General features: G+C 40.0%; 1 protein-coding gene across 2 annotated transcripts in view; it reads left to right on the plus strand.

Annotated features, from left to right (window-relative positions):
- Positions 1 to 18,281, plus strand: part of stim2b (stromal interaction molecule 2b) — a 108,919-nt gene that overhangs the window by 29,979 nt on the left and 60,659 nt on the right. For both annotated transcript variants that reach the window (XM_042341171.1, XM_042341175.1), the window contains exon 3: positions 9,231 to 9,361. In XM_042341171.1, the coding sequence (XP_042197105.1) occupies positions 9,231 to 9,361 (131 nt within the window). The remainder of the gene's footprint in view (positions 1 to 9,230; positions 9,362 to 18,281) is intronic.

Consider the following 18,281-nt stretch of genomic DNA (forward strand, 5'->3'; position numbering starts at 1 on the left):
CTAGCTCCATCCTTGACTCCAGGATCACTGCTGTCCTGACAGAATGTCTGTCAGACATCAAGTCCTGGATGAGAGCAAACTTTCTTCAGTTGAACATCAATAAGACCGAGGGTCTCCCGATTGGCTCCCATCAGCACCCCCACACCTCAGGTGCTGACATCATCACCATCCATGGATAATAATAATAGTAATAATAATCCTTGCATTTGATATAGCGCTTTTCACGTCGGGAGGACGTCCCAAAGCGCTTCACAGAACACACTGTAAAGTGAATTAACTGTATATTTGTGGGCAAACGCGGCAGCCAATTGCGCACAACAATGTCCCACAAACAGTCGTAGATTGAAAATGACCAATTTATTATTGTTTTTGGTTTTGGAGGGATTATTATTAGGCGTCCGGAGTAAGGAAACTTGCCCAAGGTTTCGCCCTGTCTGGAATTGAACTCAGGTCTCTCACTTGCAAAGCGAGTGCTCTAACCACTGAGCTACAGGACTCCACTATGTACACTTCACCTTTTTGCTCAGCCAGTCCACAACCTTGGAGTCTTATTTGACCCTCGACTATCCTTTCTATTCCACATCTGCGCCATGACCCGCTCTGCCTTCACCCACCTCTGCAACGTTGCCCGGCTCCGCCACTGTCTCACATCGCAGGCCACCAAAACCCTCATACATGCTTTCATTACATCGAGGCTCGACTATGCGAACTCACTGCTTGTTGGCCTCCCCAACTCCTCCCTCCACAGGTTTCAGATCATCCAGAACTCTGCAGCCCGTGTCCTCTCCTGCACTAGTCTCCGTGACCCGATCCCCCATCCTTGCCCAACTCCACTGACTTTCCATCACACAGAGGACACAGTTCAAGATCCTGGTCCTTACCTTCAAAGCCCTCCAAAGTCTTGCTCCTCCCTACCTCTCCGACCTCCTAACCCCCTACCACCCTGTTCGCTCTCTCCGCTCAGCAGGCTCTGGCCTGCTTCACATCCCCCACCTTGCTTGCCCTGCTATCGGCGGGCGGGCCTTCTGCCACTCTGCACCCACCCTCTGGAACTCCATCCCGCACCCCCTCTGTCTTGCCCCCTCCCTCGCCACCTTCAAGACCCATGTCAAGACCCTCCTCTTTGACCGTGGTTTCGATCTACCTGCTTCTCCCCCTGCCCTGCACCCTCCCCCACCCCATCCCTCAGCTCGAGTCCGTAACTCTGTCTGTCCAGGGCCTTGGGACGTCCTACCAACGTGAAAGGCGCTATATAAATGTAAGTTTGTTGTTGTTTGAGATGCTGTCTCACATGAAGGAAACTATATAAATGCAAGTTGTGGTTGTTGACGCATTAACTCTTAACTTTAGTTTTGGAGCAATTTCGGAATGTTTTCAGTCTGGAAAATAGAACAATACCTTAAAACTGCAACTCTGAAAGCACGGCTGCCTTTAGGCTGAGTTTATAATGTGCTCTCTGCTGACCAACCAACAATGCTACTGCTGATTATCAAACGCAGCTCCCTCAGCTTGCAGAGCCAACCGTTTTATTTGGAAATCCTGATGTCTTTTGGCCAGAAGGGCTGTTAGTGACAACCTGACTATCTGGGCATTGGCTATTTTCAGCGCAAGAAGCTGGTTGTGCTTCTGTTTAGCATAGATACTGACAAGCCAGCATGAAAACCCAGCTGCCATTTGCGGAGTCCTGTAACGATGGTTAGAGCACTCACCTCGCAAGTGAGCGACCCGGGTTCAGGGCGAAATGTTGGGCAAGTTTGATTACTTCACACGGCTCTGTTTACCTTGCAGTAAGTTGGAACCTGGGTTGTTAGTCAATTGACAGATCACTTTCTGGGGATAATAATCCCTTTTTTTAAAAAGAAAATTGATTTCTCAATCCCGACTGTTGCTAGGACACTGCTGTAACGCAATTCGTTGCCATTTTGCCAACGAAATACATAATCAATTCACTTTACAGTACATTCAGTGAAGCGCTTTGATAAGTCTCAATAATGTGATAAGGCGCTATAACAAATTCGAGGAGGATAATTATTATGCAGCGAGGCAGCGCTCTATTGAAGGGTACAATTACAGAGGTTCCCCTTGCATGTAGTTTGTCGCAGTTTTGAGAGACTGACCCAGAAAAACAAAAAAAAATTAGATTCAGTTTTCTAGAATATGCCCTATATTATTGAATAGACATGGTTATTTATCTTTTCTGCAGGTAGTTGGCAATTAAATGTGTCTCATTGCATCAGTGGCTGTTGGCTGATTTTGCATTGTAACTGCCTGTAAATAATTTTTGGCAAGGATGGCATCAACAATTGTAGGCCAGAATTGTAGCTACTGGCAGTTTCATCTTAATCTAACTAACAGTGTGAATAAAGAGTACTTAGCAGGAATGTGTGATATTTATTGTGTAAGGTAGAGTTGTGAATGAGTTATCTGGGTCTGTCTCGAAAGAACAGCCTATCAATCCTGTTATTAGATGTTCTTCACGTTATTAAACTGGATTTTGGTGATTTTGTTTTTTTAATGATGTGAGTGTACTTTGGTTTAAATTGTGATAGTCAGGCTCAGTTGGCAGCACTCTCTCCCATGAGTCAGAAGGTTGTGGGTCTGACATTGGGACTTTAAGCTGACAGTCTTGGCTGTGCTTTGGACTTTGATGTGTACAAATTTGCTGCTGCGTTTGCCTACAAAATACACTGTCACGACTCGTCACAGTGAATCCTGTGAAGTGATCTTCAGCTGAGAAGTTGAACTGAGGCTTCTTCTACCTGTTCAGGTGGATGTTAAAGATCTTGATTCATTCTTCCCACTGTGTGTCCTGACCAACAATTTCTTCATATAAAATTGGGCTTTGGCTATTCTCTTCATGGCTGTTTGTGGGACGTTGTACACAAACATTTGTTCATGATTACACGGTCACTACACAGTAATATCTTGTGAAGTGCTTTGATGTCACAATGACATTTGAGACAACCTCCCAACATGAAAGGTGACATATTAAATGCAACAATATAGGTTATTGAGGCATGGATTTAAGTGAATGCTCTTTGATCTTTATAACAAAGCAGAAAATTGTTGTGCAGTATTGACAGGCTTCATAAACTACAGGCAAAACCTCTCAATAAAAGCTTTGTTTTTTTCTGTATAGTTGTATAAAACATATCTTTTCTTCATCTAATTGAAACTGAGTATTGAAAACCTAATGCAGATTAATCGACACAGATATATTCATAGAAATGGAATCAGTTTGAAAGCTACAAAGGATGAGCCAACATTGGAAGTGAAGAAATTAATTAACAGCCCCTTTGCTTCTTCATTCTGCCAATGCACAGCAAATTGTTTTATTAAAACCTTATCCTGCTCTGTATATATTTGCCTTAGAAAGTCAGATAGCATTTAGAAGCAAAATCCAATTTCTTAAAAAGTTCCCTTCCTCCTACTTCTCTACTCGGTTCATTCAACTGATGAAAGTACTCATTTGGTTACAATCTATATATATATAGAAAAATGGTGATATTTTGTCTTTTGTCAGCCTTGTATCTGACACATGCAGAAACCAATTGCTGTGGTTAAGAGTATCCAAATCAATCCACAGAAAGTTTCACAAGTGCATAGAAATTTTGTTTTGTGTGGAATGTACACTCTCTCTCTGGAGGGACGCACCCTCCTCACTTTATTTCAGGAAGTTTTGGGAACAGGTTGGCAGCAGCCAAGGCTTGGGAAAATGTAACTAGCTAAAACCATGCAGTTTTCCCTTGTGATTGCAGTGACAAGCTACCTACTGCTTATCCAAATAGACCAACCCTAGTTGGAAAAACAGTGGATAGCTTGCCACTGTATTAGGGCGAATTAGGGCTTTGGCTTCCGGGGTAAGAGGTATTGAGTGGGAAGAACCACTGCACCTAATAACTTATCTTCCCTTGCAAGTGCAGCTGGTGAGTTACACTTGCAGGTTTGTCATCAACAGTGCCTCGGATTGCTGTTGCCCTTGCTTGGGTCAGGAACCAGACTTTTTCTGGGGTCAGACTGACACCTGGGGAAACTCATCACCGTGCTTGAGATGCTACCCTGCGTGAAGGGTGTTAGATACGTGCATGTTGTTGTTAAGATTATCCAAACCAAATTGCTAATTTCATGCATCCCATCTATACATGGAAATTACCAAGATGTTTACTGGAATGGAATACGCACTCACTCCCGGGAGGGAGACATCCTTCTTATCTAATTGCCGAGTATTAGGCCCAGGTTGGCAAAAGCCAAGACTTGGGGTTCCCAGAATTTGTGTTGGGGTACTGCTGGAGTCTAACCAGCTAAATCCAGATAGCTTGCCTGGCAAGCTTTCCTGCTGTTTGTCCAGCTGGGGCCAGCATGCCCGTTCAGGGCTCTGGCTTACAGGGTTAATAGGAGCTGAGTGTGCAGAATCCCTGTCCTCAGTGACTGGTCTGCCCTTTCAAGTCCTGCTGATCAGCGAGGCTGGCTGGGCTGCCATCAACAGGGCCCTGGAGTATTGTGTATCTGCCTGGTTCAGGAATTGGACGACTGAGATTGCCACAGAGGATTAGAGGAAAATTCCGATTTTCTATTGTCAAACGTGTCACCTTGAAGCCAGTTCAGCCTTCATGTATTTGTCATCTTCCCTCTTGAAACTCACAACAGGCTCTGCTATATACAGCATCCAAGTAGATCATACAGACCATTGTATGATCATAAAGACTGAAGCTATTCCCCTAATCCTTTCCCATGCGGTTTCTCCATATGGTTTAATATTAGTTTTCTTCAAGTAATTACCATTAACCTTTCAAATGCCTGTGATGTCCTTTCTATAACGTGGTACCCAAATGGATGCACTATTCTAAACAGCCTAATATTGAAAACACTTGGTGCCATGGGAGTTGGAAATGAACAAATCATCTGCATTTCTTCTTTTCATCAGGGGGTGGAATGAATTTTTGATTTTACAGTGAAATGATGTTGAATTATGTAGTACGTTTACAGAATCATTTAAACCACCCATGGCATTGACAGAGTTAAAGTGTTAAAGTGGGTGTTACAAATTCAGAAGTGGTTGCAGTTTATCTTGAATAAGTGATACCCTGGAATCTCGGTTTGCAATTCATTCATTTTTTTATAAAATTATTTCCTCCTTTAGTTGAAATAATTTGAGTATGGTTCTGAATTTCTAAAGAAGCAAGCAGGAAGTGGTATAAGAAGGAAGCTTCGGGAGTTCTGTATACCTGCTGTACTTGGTATTAATATTACACTGTCTCATTTTTTTATTTAATCAAAACAGCTGTTTTATCTGAATTTAACAAAGGCAGAAGTCGCACCAGTTTCACAGAATGATTATTTACCAAAGACCCTCACATTAGCATCTATATTATGCAATTGGTGTTGAGTAGAATCCTAAAAAATATTGATTTACAATGCAGAAAGAGGCTGTACGGCCTGTAAATCTGCACAGGCGCTGGTCTGAGCAAGCCATTCAATTTCGCTCGCTTGCCCTCTCTCCTGATACTTTCAAGCCTCTATCTTTCATATGCCTGTCTACTTCCCTCTTAAAACCCACAATTGGCTCTGCCTCTACCGAAACTTTGCAGGACATTCCAACACCTCTCTGGGGGAAAAAAAATGGTCTTTTGCTGCTTTTGTGATTATTTTATGTATATATCCTACCCATGGGAATAGCTTCTCTGTATTTACCCTGTCATAATTTGTACACCTCCAGCAAGACCCCTCTTAATCTTCTCTGCTCTAATGAAAACAGACCCAGCTTCTCTAATCTCTCCTCAAGATTATAGCTCCTCATCCCTGGTATCATCCTCTCCAATGACTATTCCGCCATTGAATGTATTCTCCCTTCCCTCTTTTTTTCCTGCCAAAATGAATTGCCTTGCATTTCACTTCATGCAACTTCATCTATTTAAGTCCTCCTGCAGCCTCTTGCCATTCTCACTATACCTCCATGCTTGGTATCGTCCACAAATTTGATATCATGCCCCCATAGCAAAGTCATCAATATAGAATATATGGATAAAACGAGACCCTTGTGACATAGACCCTTGTAACACACCACTAATTACCATCTGCCAACTTATCTGTCCTACTCATTGTTTGCTGTCCTTGAGTCACCTTTCTATCAAATTGCCACATTTCCTCCATTCCTTGTGCTCCTTGTGAGTATGTTTATTCATTTTGTTTGCTTAACATGAGCTGTTGTAAAATGGTAGTCGATTACAATAACAAGCCACCTTCTGGGGGATAAGTGGAAGATTAGAGCTATTTTAGATTGTATCACAAGGTTGTGAATGCAATCTAGGGGTTCATATAATTTCTTAAACCCTGAGATTGTGTCGTAATTAATCATCCAAGCCAAATGTTTTGTTTTGTGTTTGAAAATCCAAATGCTGTTCGGTATATTTTCCTGTAACAGGAAAGATGGCAGGTCAGCATGGAAACTACCATGTGACAGAAAATTAAGATTATAAAGAGTACAAAGACTTTTACGAAAAATAATACTTTTTGCTGTACTTTTTATATAATGGTTGTTTGTTACTCAAATACTCAATCTGACTATATTTTGTGGGTGAACTGTGGCAGCCAATTGCGTGCAGCAAAGTCCCACAAATAGCCATGAAGTGAGTGACCAATTTTATTTGGAGAGGATTGTTAGCTGGGAAACCGGAAGAAATTCTCTTTTCGAATAGTGCCATGACATCTTCAACATCCACCTGAACAGGCAGATGGGACCTCCAACAATGTAACCCCCCCCCCTCCCCAGCACTGCATTGGAATGTCATCTTAGACTATGCGATTCCAAGTCCCGATGTGGGGTTTGAACCCACAATGTTTTGACTTGCAGGCAAGAGTGCTATCACACAAGCTTAATTAAGTCTGGGTATTTTTTTAATTTGGGGGGAATAATATGAATTGATTAGGTCTTTGGGTAACCTGATCTTTGAGTGAAATGTGAATGTACAAATCTAAAAGTATTCCTGGGGGAGGAACCTCTTGACTTAATTTTGAGAGTATTGCAAAAAAAACGATTGAATGGACTGGGTTTGGGAATTGGTTAGCAAATTTCAATTTCCTCTAAAGTCCCTAGCTTTGAATCTGATCCAGACTAATGGAATGCAAGTCTCCTCTCTGCCAATTTGAAAGATCTTTTGTAAAATGAGTCGATAGGTTCTAGTCTGGTCCTGAGTTGGTGCAGTCCCTCAGTACAGAAAGGCCATCATCTGCCTTAAATTAGTTGTAATGTCTCAAGAAGATGATAAACATTGCTTACATAGAAAATATAGAGTCAAACTGGTGCAGTAAGGATGTTCTGTTAATGCACATTGTTAACACAAGGCAGGTTTCCTGAACATCTACCATGTGCTGTACATGATCTGGAAGGGCTCAATAGCAACACTTAGTGCAGGAATTTCTCTAATATTTATCATTTGACAACACTTGAGCAAGCTAATAATAGAGAAACATTTCCCAAAATATTTATAATGTATATGGACGATCCAGGCCGCAGAAAAGCAAGAAGAGATGACGTAGGTAGGAAGGATGAGGCTGTTAAGCAATTTGATGGTCAGGGTAAACAGTTAAGCTTTGGATAACTGTTCATTTGGAATATTTATGATTGATTTTGGAACATTCAAGACTTGACAGAGTTATAAATTAATTTTTTTTTGTATGATGGCCGAAATAATATGAAAATATTACAGGAAAAAATTGGAGATTCCCAAATGTATGAGTGAAAATGGGTGCGGAAATTCCCACTAATTACAGAATCACTATTTGGTTACTTATATGGTTGTTATGTTAATAGATGTTATCGATTTTAATTTTATTTACCAGTAGTTCAGTGATTATTAATTTTGTAATATTCATTTATAATTGTTGGTGGAATTAAATATTTGAACTGCAGCAAATGTCAATGAAGTTTCAAATGTTTTGTGAATTATTTTAAAAATTGAGTCATTCAAATAAATTGCATGGAGTATTAATGGTTCATATTCAGCAAATGTTAACTAATGTTAAATGTTCATTACTAAAGTAACAGAAGCAGAATCTTTTAAGACTGTTGACACTTAGTGTCCTTCACATGTCAATATTATTTTGAGTTATTTAATAAAAGTACTGTTGCAGAATCCATATTGAATAGACAGTGATTTGAGCCATGTACTGTAACCGTTGCACTGAACATGGCTCAGATCTTGAACAGTATTACATTGCTTTCACCCAATTTGGCCTTTATGAATTTGTAAAACAATGTTTCACCACTGTATAGTACCATCTCCCACTAGTACAAAAGTCTTCCATGTCATACTCGTGGTCCAGTATTGAAATAGCTTGGTTGGTTGACAGAATGGTGCTTCCACATTGTGCTGTTGAGTGCTAGGGCACTTGTTACTGGAGTGAGGTAGAGAACACATGGATGCTTCATTCTTCGTGAAGATGTGCTGGAAAGTCACAAACGACATTTCATGGCCGACTTTAGTATTGTACTTGTCTTGTATCTTTTTAGGTGCCTGCAGACAAGCAGGCGGTGAATTATATGTGATACATGGGAACTAAGAGGAAGAGAGTAATTACATGTATTTTATTCAAAAAGTACAACCAATCATTATCCGGGTCCTTCCTGGTTGATCATTGAACTTGGCAGATAAACAAGCCTATAAATATTTATATTATGTGTAACCAGGTGTCAGTGTGGCTTAATTGGTAGTACTCTTGCTTCTGAGTTGGAAGATTATGGATTTAAACACCAGATGAAGGCTTTGACCTCAGTCTAGCTGGGGGATCGCTCTATTGTTAGAGTTGTTGTCCATCGATGAGCTGTAAACTGAGGTCTGTCTGGCTGTTCAGGTGGATGTTAATGACCTTGTGGCACTATTTGAAAAGAGCAGAGAGTTTCTTCTGGTGTCTTGGCCAACAAAATGGAGTATCACTCTCGCGGGCAAGCTCAAAGTCCTGATGTGGGTCTTCAATCCAGTGTTACCAACTGAGTCAGTATAAAGGCACAGTGAAAAGACTGCTTAAAATTATTGCCATTTACAATTGGGAAAAGGCGCAGAGAAAAATTCTCAAAAGATTTCCAGTCTGTAGATTTTAAGAAATGCCGTGGATTATCAATTATGTGAAAATCAGTAAAGAATCTCTTAAGTACAGTATATCTACTATGTCTTATATATAAGTCTATTCCAGGTTTTGGACCAATTTCTAACCTCTTAACTTTTTACTTTTAGATAATTGCAGTACGTTGAACCCAGCGTGCCTGAACGAGGATGATAGGTTTAGCCTTGAGGCTATTCGTACGATTCACAAGCAGATGGATGATGACAATGATGGGGATGTTGACGTAGAGGAAAGTCATGAGGTAAATCAGCCTTTATTTGTTGTAATTTCTGGGTGTAAGATGCATTTCCATACATCTGAGGAACTAGTACCGAGTGGAAGGCATTTCGTTACACAAGTTATTGCCTTTGAGTTCTAAGGCTATCATTGATGAGGCTTTAGGCTTCTTTGTCTGACATTCTCCCTGTGAAACTTTGTATTTGTGATTAAATACTCCAGAATTAGTTTTAAAATCCTTAAAATATAAAACCTGACAAGCTAGTTTTGGAAGACTTTGACCTTAAAGATTTGTTCCATTACTGTAACTGAAATTTTTAAAGACCCAAAATGTCTAACTTTCTCATGATCAAAGCTGCAGCAATGATGCATTGTTTTCTATCTGTCAGCTTGAAAATTATTTAAAATATGCCTATTGCACAGATAATAAGCTATTTAACTTGTGTATGACATTTCTCTAGTTGATTTATACTTTGCAAGTTGTAGATAAACTACTAATTAAACTAGGACGAGCGAAACAAAAATGTGTGTGCTTTAAATTCCTTTTTTTTTCACATAGATGGACATTGCCCTCCTTTTTGCCTATGCAGTCCAATATTTGGTGATTTCTATCTAGTTTCCTTTATAAGGAAATGGATGGTATGTCATGCTGACCAATGACACAATCCACTTTAGGAACTAAGTTGCTGTAGATCAGTGTGATTTACTTCTGGTTGCCAGGAGTCCTGCTCTGATTTCTCGTTAAGGAACCCTGTTAGGATTTACTGCATTGAGACCCTAATATCCAACCCTTTATGTTGTTGTTTTTCTTCAGTTGTCATTTTTCTATCTTGTTATTTCCTTTATTTGTATCGCCTTCATTTTACCAAGTAATACTTTTTGTCTCAATTACTCTATCTGAACACTTGATTGTTGCTAATTTGCAGACCTTGGCAGCTAAAAATACACAACCAAGCTCAGTTTATAACAAGAAAATAGTTCTTTAAAAAATGTTTGTTTAAGACTGTTTATTCGAAATGAATTATAGCTGAGCACGTTTCGTGCTGTCAACATAATTTCAACATTGTTTCGTGCAAGTTATATGCTGGCAAATGGAAGAAATTAATTAATGACAAACCTTCTTTCTCAACAATTGGTGAACTAAATCTCAAAGCTTCCTCAGAGACTAGTCGAAGCTCTGATAAAATGTGTCACGAAAGAACCCAAGTAGCGAGCCAGCTCATCTATTATTATTATTGTGGAGCTAGAATTTGACCCAAGAGCAGCGTTCTATATATTCTGTCCTGATATACAGTGTATATGTATCATTGTCATGGCATAGTGCATTGGTCATTGTAATCTGTGCCACCAGGCCACCGCATCTATTTAACATTCATACAGCATTTGGTTTGCTCCTGACGTGAAAGGCACTATACAAATGTAATTTGTTGTGGTTGTTGCTACTGAAGTTACTGCTGGAAGCAACTATGTTTGAAGCAATAAGCATCAATGTATTTAAGAGAGAACTTAATGTATGCATGAGGTTGAAAGAGAGGGGAATAGGAGTGGTGGAGGCACACATAGAGTATAAACACCGAGCATGGACTAGTTGTTTCTGTGCTGTCACATTCTACGTAATTCTCTGATGATGGTTATTTTAGATTGGCTTTTTGGATCTCTTATTCCTTTTGTCGGAACTTTGGAGTTGGCGAACACCGCGTGTTGGGAAAATTAAAGCAAACCAACAGATTACCTTTTAAGGCAAACGCAGTTGTATTTATAAAACTGTGTCCTGTAAAGCAGCTGCCGAATTTCACCACGTGTGAAAGTGGTTTGAGGCCTACAAAGGTAGAGTGACTAATAATTTAGCAAGTTACTCGTTGTGTGACCTCAACACTACAGCTCTAAATATTTGTGGCATTTAGAGCAGCAAATTGATTCATTCACTGCCTCCTTTTTAAAAAAAAATTTATATACAGAAACTAGCTGATGATTGCTTGATTTTTATCTTTGAATAGGCACCATATTTCCTGTGACGGTGCTGCTAACTGACTCGGGTTCTGAGTAACGTTTTGCTTTTAACTGGATGTGTGACGCCTCCTTAAATTATGGAGGAAATGTTGTAATTTGGCTGGCTTATTTCGAGTCTCACTGCTTGAAGTAACTTAACTCTCGTTTTGACAGTGATGAACACTTCTGAAAAATATTTTGTCTTCTGTGCATGATGTGGTAATGTGGCAGAGTATGCTATGAGTGTTTAAAAGTGGCCAGTTCCTATAGAGATGACAGATGCACATGGAAGACTGATGCACAAGGTAATAATGCAAATGTCAATAAAGTCTGTTGAGAACCATAAAAGCACTTTAACCAGGTGTATTAGGGTTTATAGAACAGCAGGCTTCTTGGCTCCAGTGAAATTGCGCAACCAATATGACTTTTAAAAGGTATATTGCTCTAATTGGTACAAGCCTCCCAGTTTAATTTTAGAGGTTAGAGGAACGAGCTACAATTTTATGGGCATTGTCCATCCTCCATTACCTCTTTCCACTAATCGGCTTTTTCAATCAGGAGCTGAAGCCTATTCTGTCCTCGCATGATGTCTGTCCGGCTGTACTTTTAAGCAGAGATCACTGGATAGCAATCAGGAATAGGAACCTTGCTAATTCCGTCCCTCTTCTTTGCCAGGAGTCCTAAGACCAGTTATAGTGTATCTCACAGCTGAGGTCAGCTAATTTGGCACAGACAATGATTTAAGCCTGGGACCTTTACCACGCTCCATGACTTGAGTTGCCTGACCATGGCTTCCTGACTGAGTTATTGGGGAAGATTTGTACTTTTTAAGGTAAAATATATTTAAATAGTAAAATTTTGCTACCCTTTACGAGAAGTCACCTGAAGAGCTGTTCAATTTCTGTTGTTTCTATTTCAAAATAGATGCTCATTTTTTAGAGGGAGTACAGTGGAGGGCATTAGATTCATTTTGGAAATTGGGAGAGATTTTTGAGAGAAGATTGGCCACCCAAGAACATTTCACTTGAAACATACAATTAACTTCGCAAAATGTTGACCCGCCTATTGTTACAATCCACCACATACTGTTATTCTGGTGGCTGGGCTCAGCCGTGCTTACTTAGTATGTTTTGTACACAATTGAGTTTGTGTATTGTTATGTAAATTTGCGGTCCCCATGAACAAAACTATTGAATAAGGTTACACCCTGCCGTGTTGTGCTATCAGAGCGGTCCAGAGCATCACCTGGCACTTGAAGTCCAGATCCAACAATGACAACAACTTGCATTTGTATCCAAGACTCATGTGGATGGTCCATTGGGAGTGTTGGATGGGTTGATGGATAGTCCAATGGGAGGGCAGGGCAGGTCGATGGAAGATTGATATATAACGTAGTGATGAAAGGCTCACTATCCAATGACAAGAAGCTGTTACAATGCAGTATTTAGTGCCTTTTGTGACTATTATTTTTGTGATTCAACTTCGAAGATAAAACAGTCAGAAATAATTGATTTTATCTTCTTAAACTCTTATTACAACAACAACAAGTTGCATTTATAGAGCGCCGTTCATGTCGGGAGGACATCCCAAGGTGCTGGACAGTTGGGTTGGGACCCGAGCAGGGGGGAAATGGTCAGGGTGAGGGGAGGGAGGGAGTGCGGAGGGGGTAGAGAGTCGAAAGGGGAGCTGAAGGCACAGTTGAAGAGAAAGGTCTTGAGACCGGCCTTGAAGGAGGAAAGGGAGGAGGCGGCGAAGCACTGGGGGATAGAGTTCCAGAGCCTAGGGGCTGAGAGGCTGAAGGCCTGGCCACCGATGGTAGGGCGGTTGGGGCGGGGAATGTGGAGCAGACCGGAGCCAGAGGAACGGAGGGTACGGGCAGGTAAGTAGGGGGATAGTAGGTCGGAGAGGTAGGAGGGAGCAAGGCCGTGAATGGCCTTGTAAGGTGAGGATGAGGATCTTGAATTCGAAGATGAGGATGAGGATCTTATTACAGTGAAATTAAAGTAAAATATTGGATTTTTAACTTTTTTTTGAAAGGAATTTCCCCTCTTTGTATAGTACATATACTAGAATTTTGTCCAGTCCGACAGAGGGTAATATTGAGCAGATCTGACTGGAAGACTGAAAGGGAACTGGATGGCTCTTTTTAAAGTTGAAAATAATTTTAGTTGAAGAATGATAGACATGTGGAACAACTACAATTACTAGAACAAGGACCTAAAGAGAGTTTCATATCAGCAACTTTCTTGAAAATTAAATTAGGATTATTCAAACAAACTACCATTGTTAATGCATACACTAGGAAAAAATAGGTTACATTGTCTATGCACGGAGAATACATGCACATACAGATACGATTCTGAGTACAAATTTTACTTCTGCAATTTTAGCTGTTTTGCAGTTGAGTGCACATTTTGGTTATATAGCTTGCAGGAATGAGATATTTGCCTGTACATCTAGGGTTTTTTGTTATTTCAAAAACCCTAGAGCATGGCCCCTTCACCTGACTGCTGTATTCATTTGAATACAAGACTTCTGGCTTTTATTTTAAAATTAATTTAGAAATAATTTGAAAGATGGACTGAATATTGAACATATTCTTGCTACAAAATATTACTCAAACATTAAATCTGACACTTTCTTTTATTTTCATATACATATCTTTATAGATGAAAGTTTATTTTGTATTTCAATTTTGGAAAGTAACATTAAATATAACAAAAATTTAGATTGTTCTATTTGGAATGGTTGAAAAGCAGTGGAAATTATCCCTGGCTTAATAGGTACAAAAGTGGTGATGTGGCCCTAGTACGTCTAAATTCCTTTGACATGCATGTTTATGCCTAGTGTGATCTGAAGTTTTAAACTGTCTCTCACTGTGGGGGAAATATGCAGAGGGTGTTGGTGGTGTAGGTGATGGATACTATTTGTTAACAACAAATCAATGAGTTGTGAAGCCTTGGGAAACTAAGCTGAAGAGATGAAATATTTTAGACTTAAATTTTATTTAAATGTGAAAAAGAATTACTTCCGAGGTTCATTTGCTTTCACTTGTCACTCTAGTAAAAACATTTTTTTGCCAGGGTGACCAAAAAGTTGTGAGACCATTACAATGTCTATTAAGTCTTAAAATAATGATGATATACTTTTTAGATAATAGTTATCATGACTTTTTGGTCACCCTGTAGTATATTGGTTCCTGTGAGACTCCATATATGTGGTTCTATATTGGGAGATTTGCTAAATTGTGAAGTTCAAGAAGTCAACTCCAATATTAATGTAGTAACATGAGCTACAATCATAAATATATATTGTGGGGATTTTGCTTCTTAGTCTTCAGCAGCACCACATGTAGATGTACACAGCTGTTGGATGGCCATTTTGCACTATGGTTTTTGTCGTCATTTGGCATGAGAAAGGATGGCGAAATGATTCATTCTGGGCCATGACTGGTGACAACGTGAAGGAGGAGGTTTCAGCTGTGCACTGATTCGGACTGCGTAGAGTGTGTGAATCGATTTGGTGTTTGAGCTTCCCAGAAATGGTCTCTTAATGATCCTTGGGCGAGTGGCAATGGGTGCGTATCAATCAAATAGCTGGATACCTGGAAGCAATAACATCTTGCTTCAAGCAGAACCAACTAAGTATTACAGTCTGGCTCCTTCTAGTTCAAGCAGTGTTCTCACACTATAATGTAATGTATAATGTAAGTCACTACACCTGCATGCTCAGCTCATCATTTCTATCGTCCAATCTGTGACACTCTTCTTCAAGATCCTCTGAGACTTGGAGTTGTTTTGTGGCTGCTGCTATTTTGAGGGCAGTGTTCCCAACTAGTCTAGGATCTGGCACTGTAGGAAAATTCCAGGAACTTGATCCTTGAAATGAGACACCTAAGAATTTGGAGAGGATTACTGTGTCCAGCCAAATCTAATTGATCACCCGTTTTATGTATGGAGAGCACTGTCAGGTGGGTTGGAAAATAAGTCTTGCACCACTATGATAAGTAACTGACAGACCATTGAAATTAACCTATTTAATTTTGAGTATATTTAAACTATCAAAGTCTTGCAATTTAATGCTGATCATTTAAAACTCCCTTGGTTGCAAAAGTTGAACAAAAGTGTTAAGGTACAGGGAATTAAATGCCTGTCAAAAAGCTAGAGCATTGTTGTTTTAGTTTGAAGAAAATTCTAATTATGTTGGTATTGATTTTGAATTCCTGGGTGGGGGTGAAGGGTATTCTTCGATTACTGGTAAATATACCAACCTTGGCAAGTGCGTGTATCTAACTTTGTGCTACATTCACTGACCTTAGTGGTGTGGGGTTGGAATGTGTGAGATTTTCCTATTATAAACTTGCATTGAAGATGAGCATGTTTACCGACGAGAGAAGAATTGGTCCTTGGTTTCCATGTCCACAGAAACGCGAATGATATGACCTTAGCTCTGAAGGCAGTCTTGACATTTTGAGAGGGAGAGAGAAAGACTTGAGTTCTTCTAGGTACTACTGTGTATTGCTGACATGTTTGCTTATGTTAATTTGAAGAAATAGCTGCATTAACTGATTTATGTATTTGACAATATTTACAAAAAGTACTCCTTGGAAAAGCTCTTGTTTTCCTAGTGCCTTGTCATTCATAAAACTCAGACTTTGGCTGCATCTCCTTCAGGGAAATCCATGTAACCTCACCAGATCTTGTCTCTAGCTCGAGATTGCACAGGGGCAGTCTCACAGATCAGTGTGACGTACATGGGAAAACCTGCTGGAAATATCGAGAGAGAAATTTGTGGGTTCAAGTCCCAAGTCCAGGGTTTGACCTAACGTAGTCTAGAGTAGATGCTCCATATATGCTATGGGTGCGCTCCATTGCTAGAGGTGTCGTCCTTTGCCTGAGATGTTAAAACAAGGTCTCGTCAGCTTATTCAGGTGGATGTTTAAGATCCTGTGGCACTACTCGAAAAGAGAAGTAATTTTTTCTGGTGCCATGACCAACAGCCCCCTAGATAAAATTGGTCATTCACTTCATGGGTGTTCGTCCACAAATATACGGTCAATTCACTTTACAGTCTATTCTGTGAAGCGCTTTGAGATGTAGAGAAGACGTGAAAAGCGCAATATCAAATGCAAGGATTATTATTATTATTGTGGGACATTGCTGTTTGCAAATTGGCTGCTGCGTTCGCGGCTCTTTATCAAATGTATTAATATTTGCACCATGGGGCATTTTTCCTGAGGGACTATGGTAGTAACACTACTGCTTTCCTTTGGAGGATTTTTTATCAACGCATTAATTGATGGTAAAAGAAAAGATGAAAAACTATCATTTGTATTGATTCTTTCCTTAATACAAGCATTAAGAGGGCAAGGACATGACGTTAATTTCCATACTTGGCAGAAACCTCTGCTTAGAATCGCAATGTTACAAGATACGCAATGTTACGAGGCAGTACACACTCCAGTAAAGTTTCCTGTTGGCTGTTGCTGGTATAGGCTAGCTCTTGTACTGGTTTGCATGTAGAAGCGTATATGCTACCTTTTCTAAGTGTGCCTCCTATGTTCCACACTGTCTGCATATACATATGAACGTTGCCTTGTGCTGGAGGATGATAATTCCTGACAATTACAAAAAATACTCAGGCTGTACATCCCATCACAGCGTACTGATAGTCTTCTAATTTATGTTAGGAAATTGAGCTCTTGGGTATATTTAGTCATTCTCTCCCCACTCTTAGGTGCTGACTCTTCACTGGCATATATTTCCATGGGCATCAGCAATCCTGTAGCCTCCCAAAAAGTAGCTATTCTTCATTTGTTTGCCTAGAGTGTGATACACTCTGGGTAGCATCACAGTTGAGCTCAATGCTGTTCGGATCCTATGAAAACAATCATAGATAAATGCTTTATGAGAGGAGTCTCTGGATATTGATCAGAACTAGGCACCCTCTTAGTTTGCTTTCTGCTTTGCCTATGAGATGCTGAGGCTGATATTGGCCATCCAGTAATCCTGATGCTGCAGCTAACTCAACATACCATGGCCGTCTAATTTACAATCTTCCGGTCTATGGGTTATTCGCTTGACAGTTGGGTTTCCTGTTTAGATCCTCTAAGTGTAAAATCGGAATTACTTTTTTGGTTTCAGAGTGAACCAGTCACATTTCCAGTTCACCTGTTCTACTAAAGATTTGTCAATTTTACATCAGTTTCACACAAACTCACAATCAACCAAATTATGATCCTAAGTTTCAAAGCTCTATTGCTTTTAATGCATAATGTATTACATACAGTGTTGTAGGGTGTTTTGACAACACCTGTATCTTGAAGGAGGGAACAGGATTTGAAGTTTGGACATATGATATTCTGCTCGCATGTGATCTAACAATTTCACTTTCACTGAAGTATGTACTATAGGTCTACTTCTGCATTCGGCTACTTCTCTTTACGCAGTTGGTTCTTTGAACAAATGAATATCCGATGCCTGGAACCTACTGGCACTTTGCAGAAGTGCTGGCAGTGAGTATCAATCTGCTCTCTGGAATCTCTTCTGAGATCAAGTGACAGAATCCTTGTTTTCCAAGTACCGTGCAGCCCTGTTGTAACCTAGTGTGCGGGATTCATAAAATACCTCCTCACATTACACAGTAACACTCGAGAGCAGCAAAGCAGGAAGTTACGCCATTGGCAACCTAATGATCTGGAAGTTGACTATTTTAGCAAGAAAAGCCAGCTGGTGTACAAGAGAAGTGGGTTAGCTGGTTGCAGCATGAACAAATAATGGGGTCTAAATAGTGTGACTGTTTTGTGTGTTACAATGGGACTGCACTTTATGTGTTCGATCCAAGTGTTGTTTGCACACAATATTTTCTAATTGTGAGATGTATTTGGGCTTTGGTGCTGGTTTACACTAGTTCTGGAGATGTTCAAGCTTCCATTTTTTGTAACGGAAATATTCAAG

The sequence above is a fragment of the Callorhinchus milii genome, unplaced genomic scaffold, assembly GCF_018977255.1.
Source record: "Callorhinchus milii isolate IMCB2004 unplaced genomic scaffold, IMCB_Cmil_1.0 Scaffold1, whole genome shotgun sequence".
In the NCBI taxonomy this organism is placed as follows: Eukaryota; Metazoa; Chordata; class Chondrichthyes; order Chimaeriformes; family Callorhinchidae; genus Callorhinchus; species Callorhinchus milii.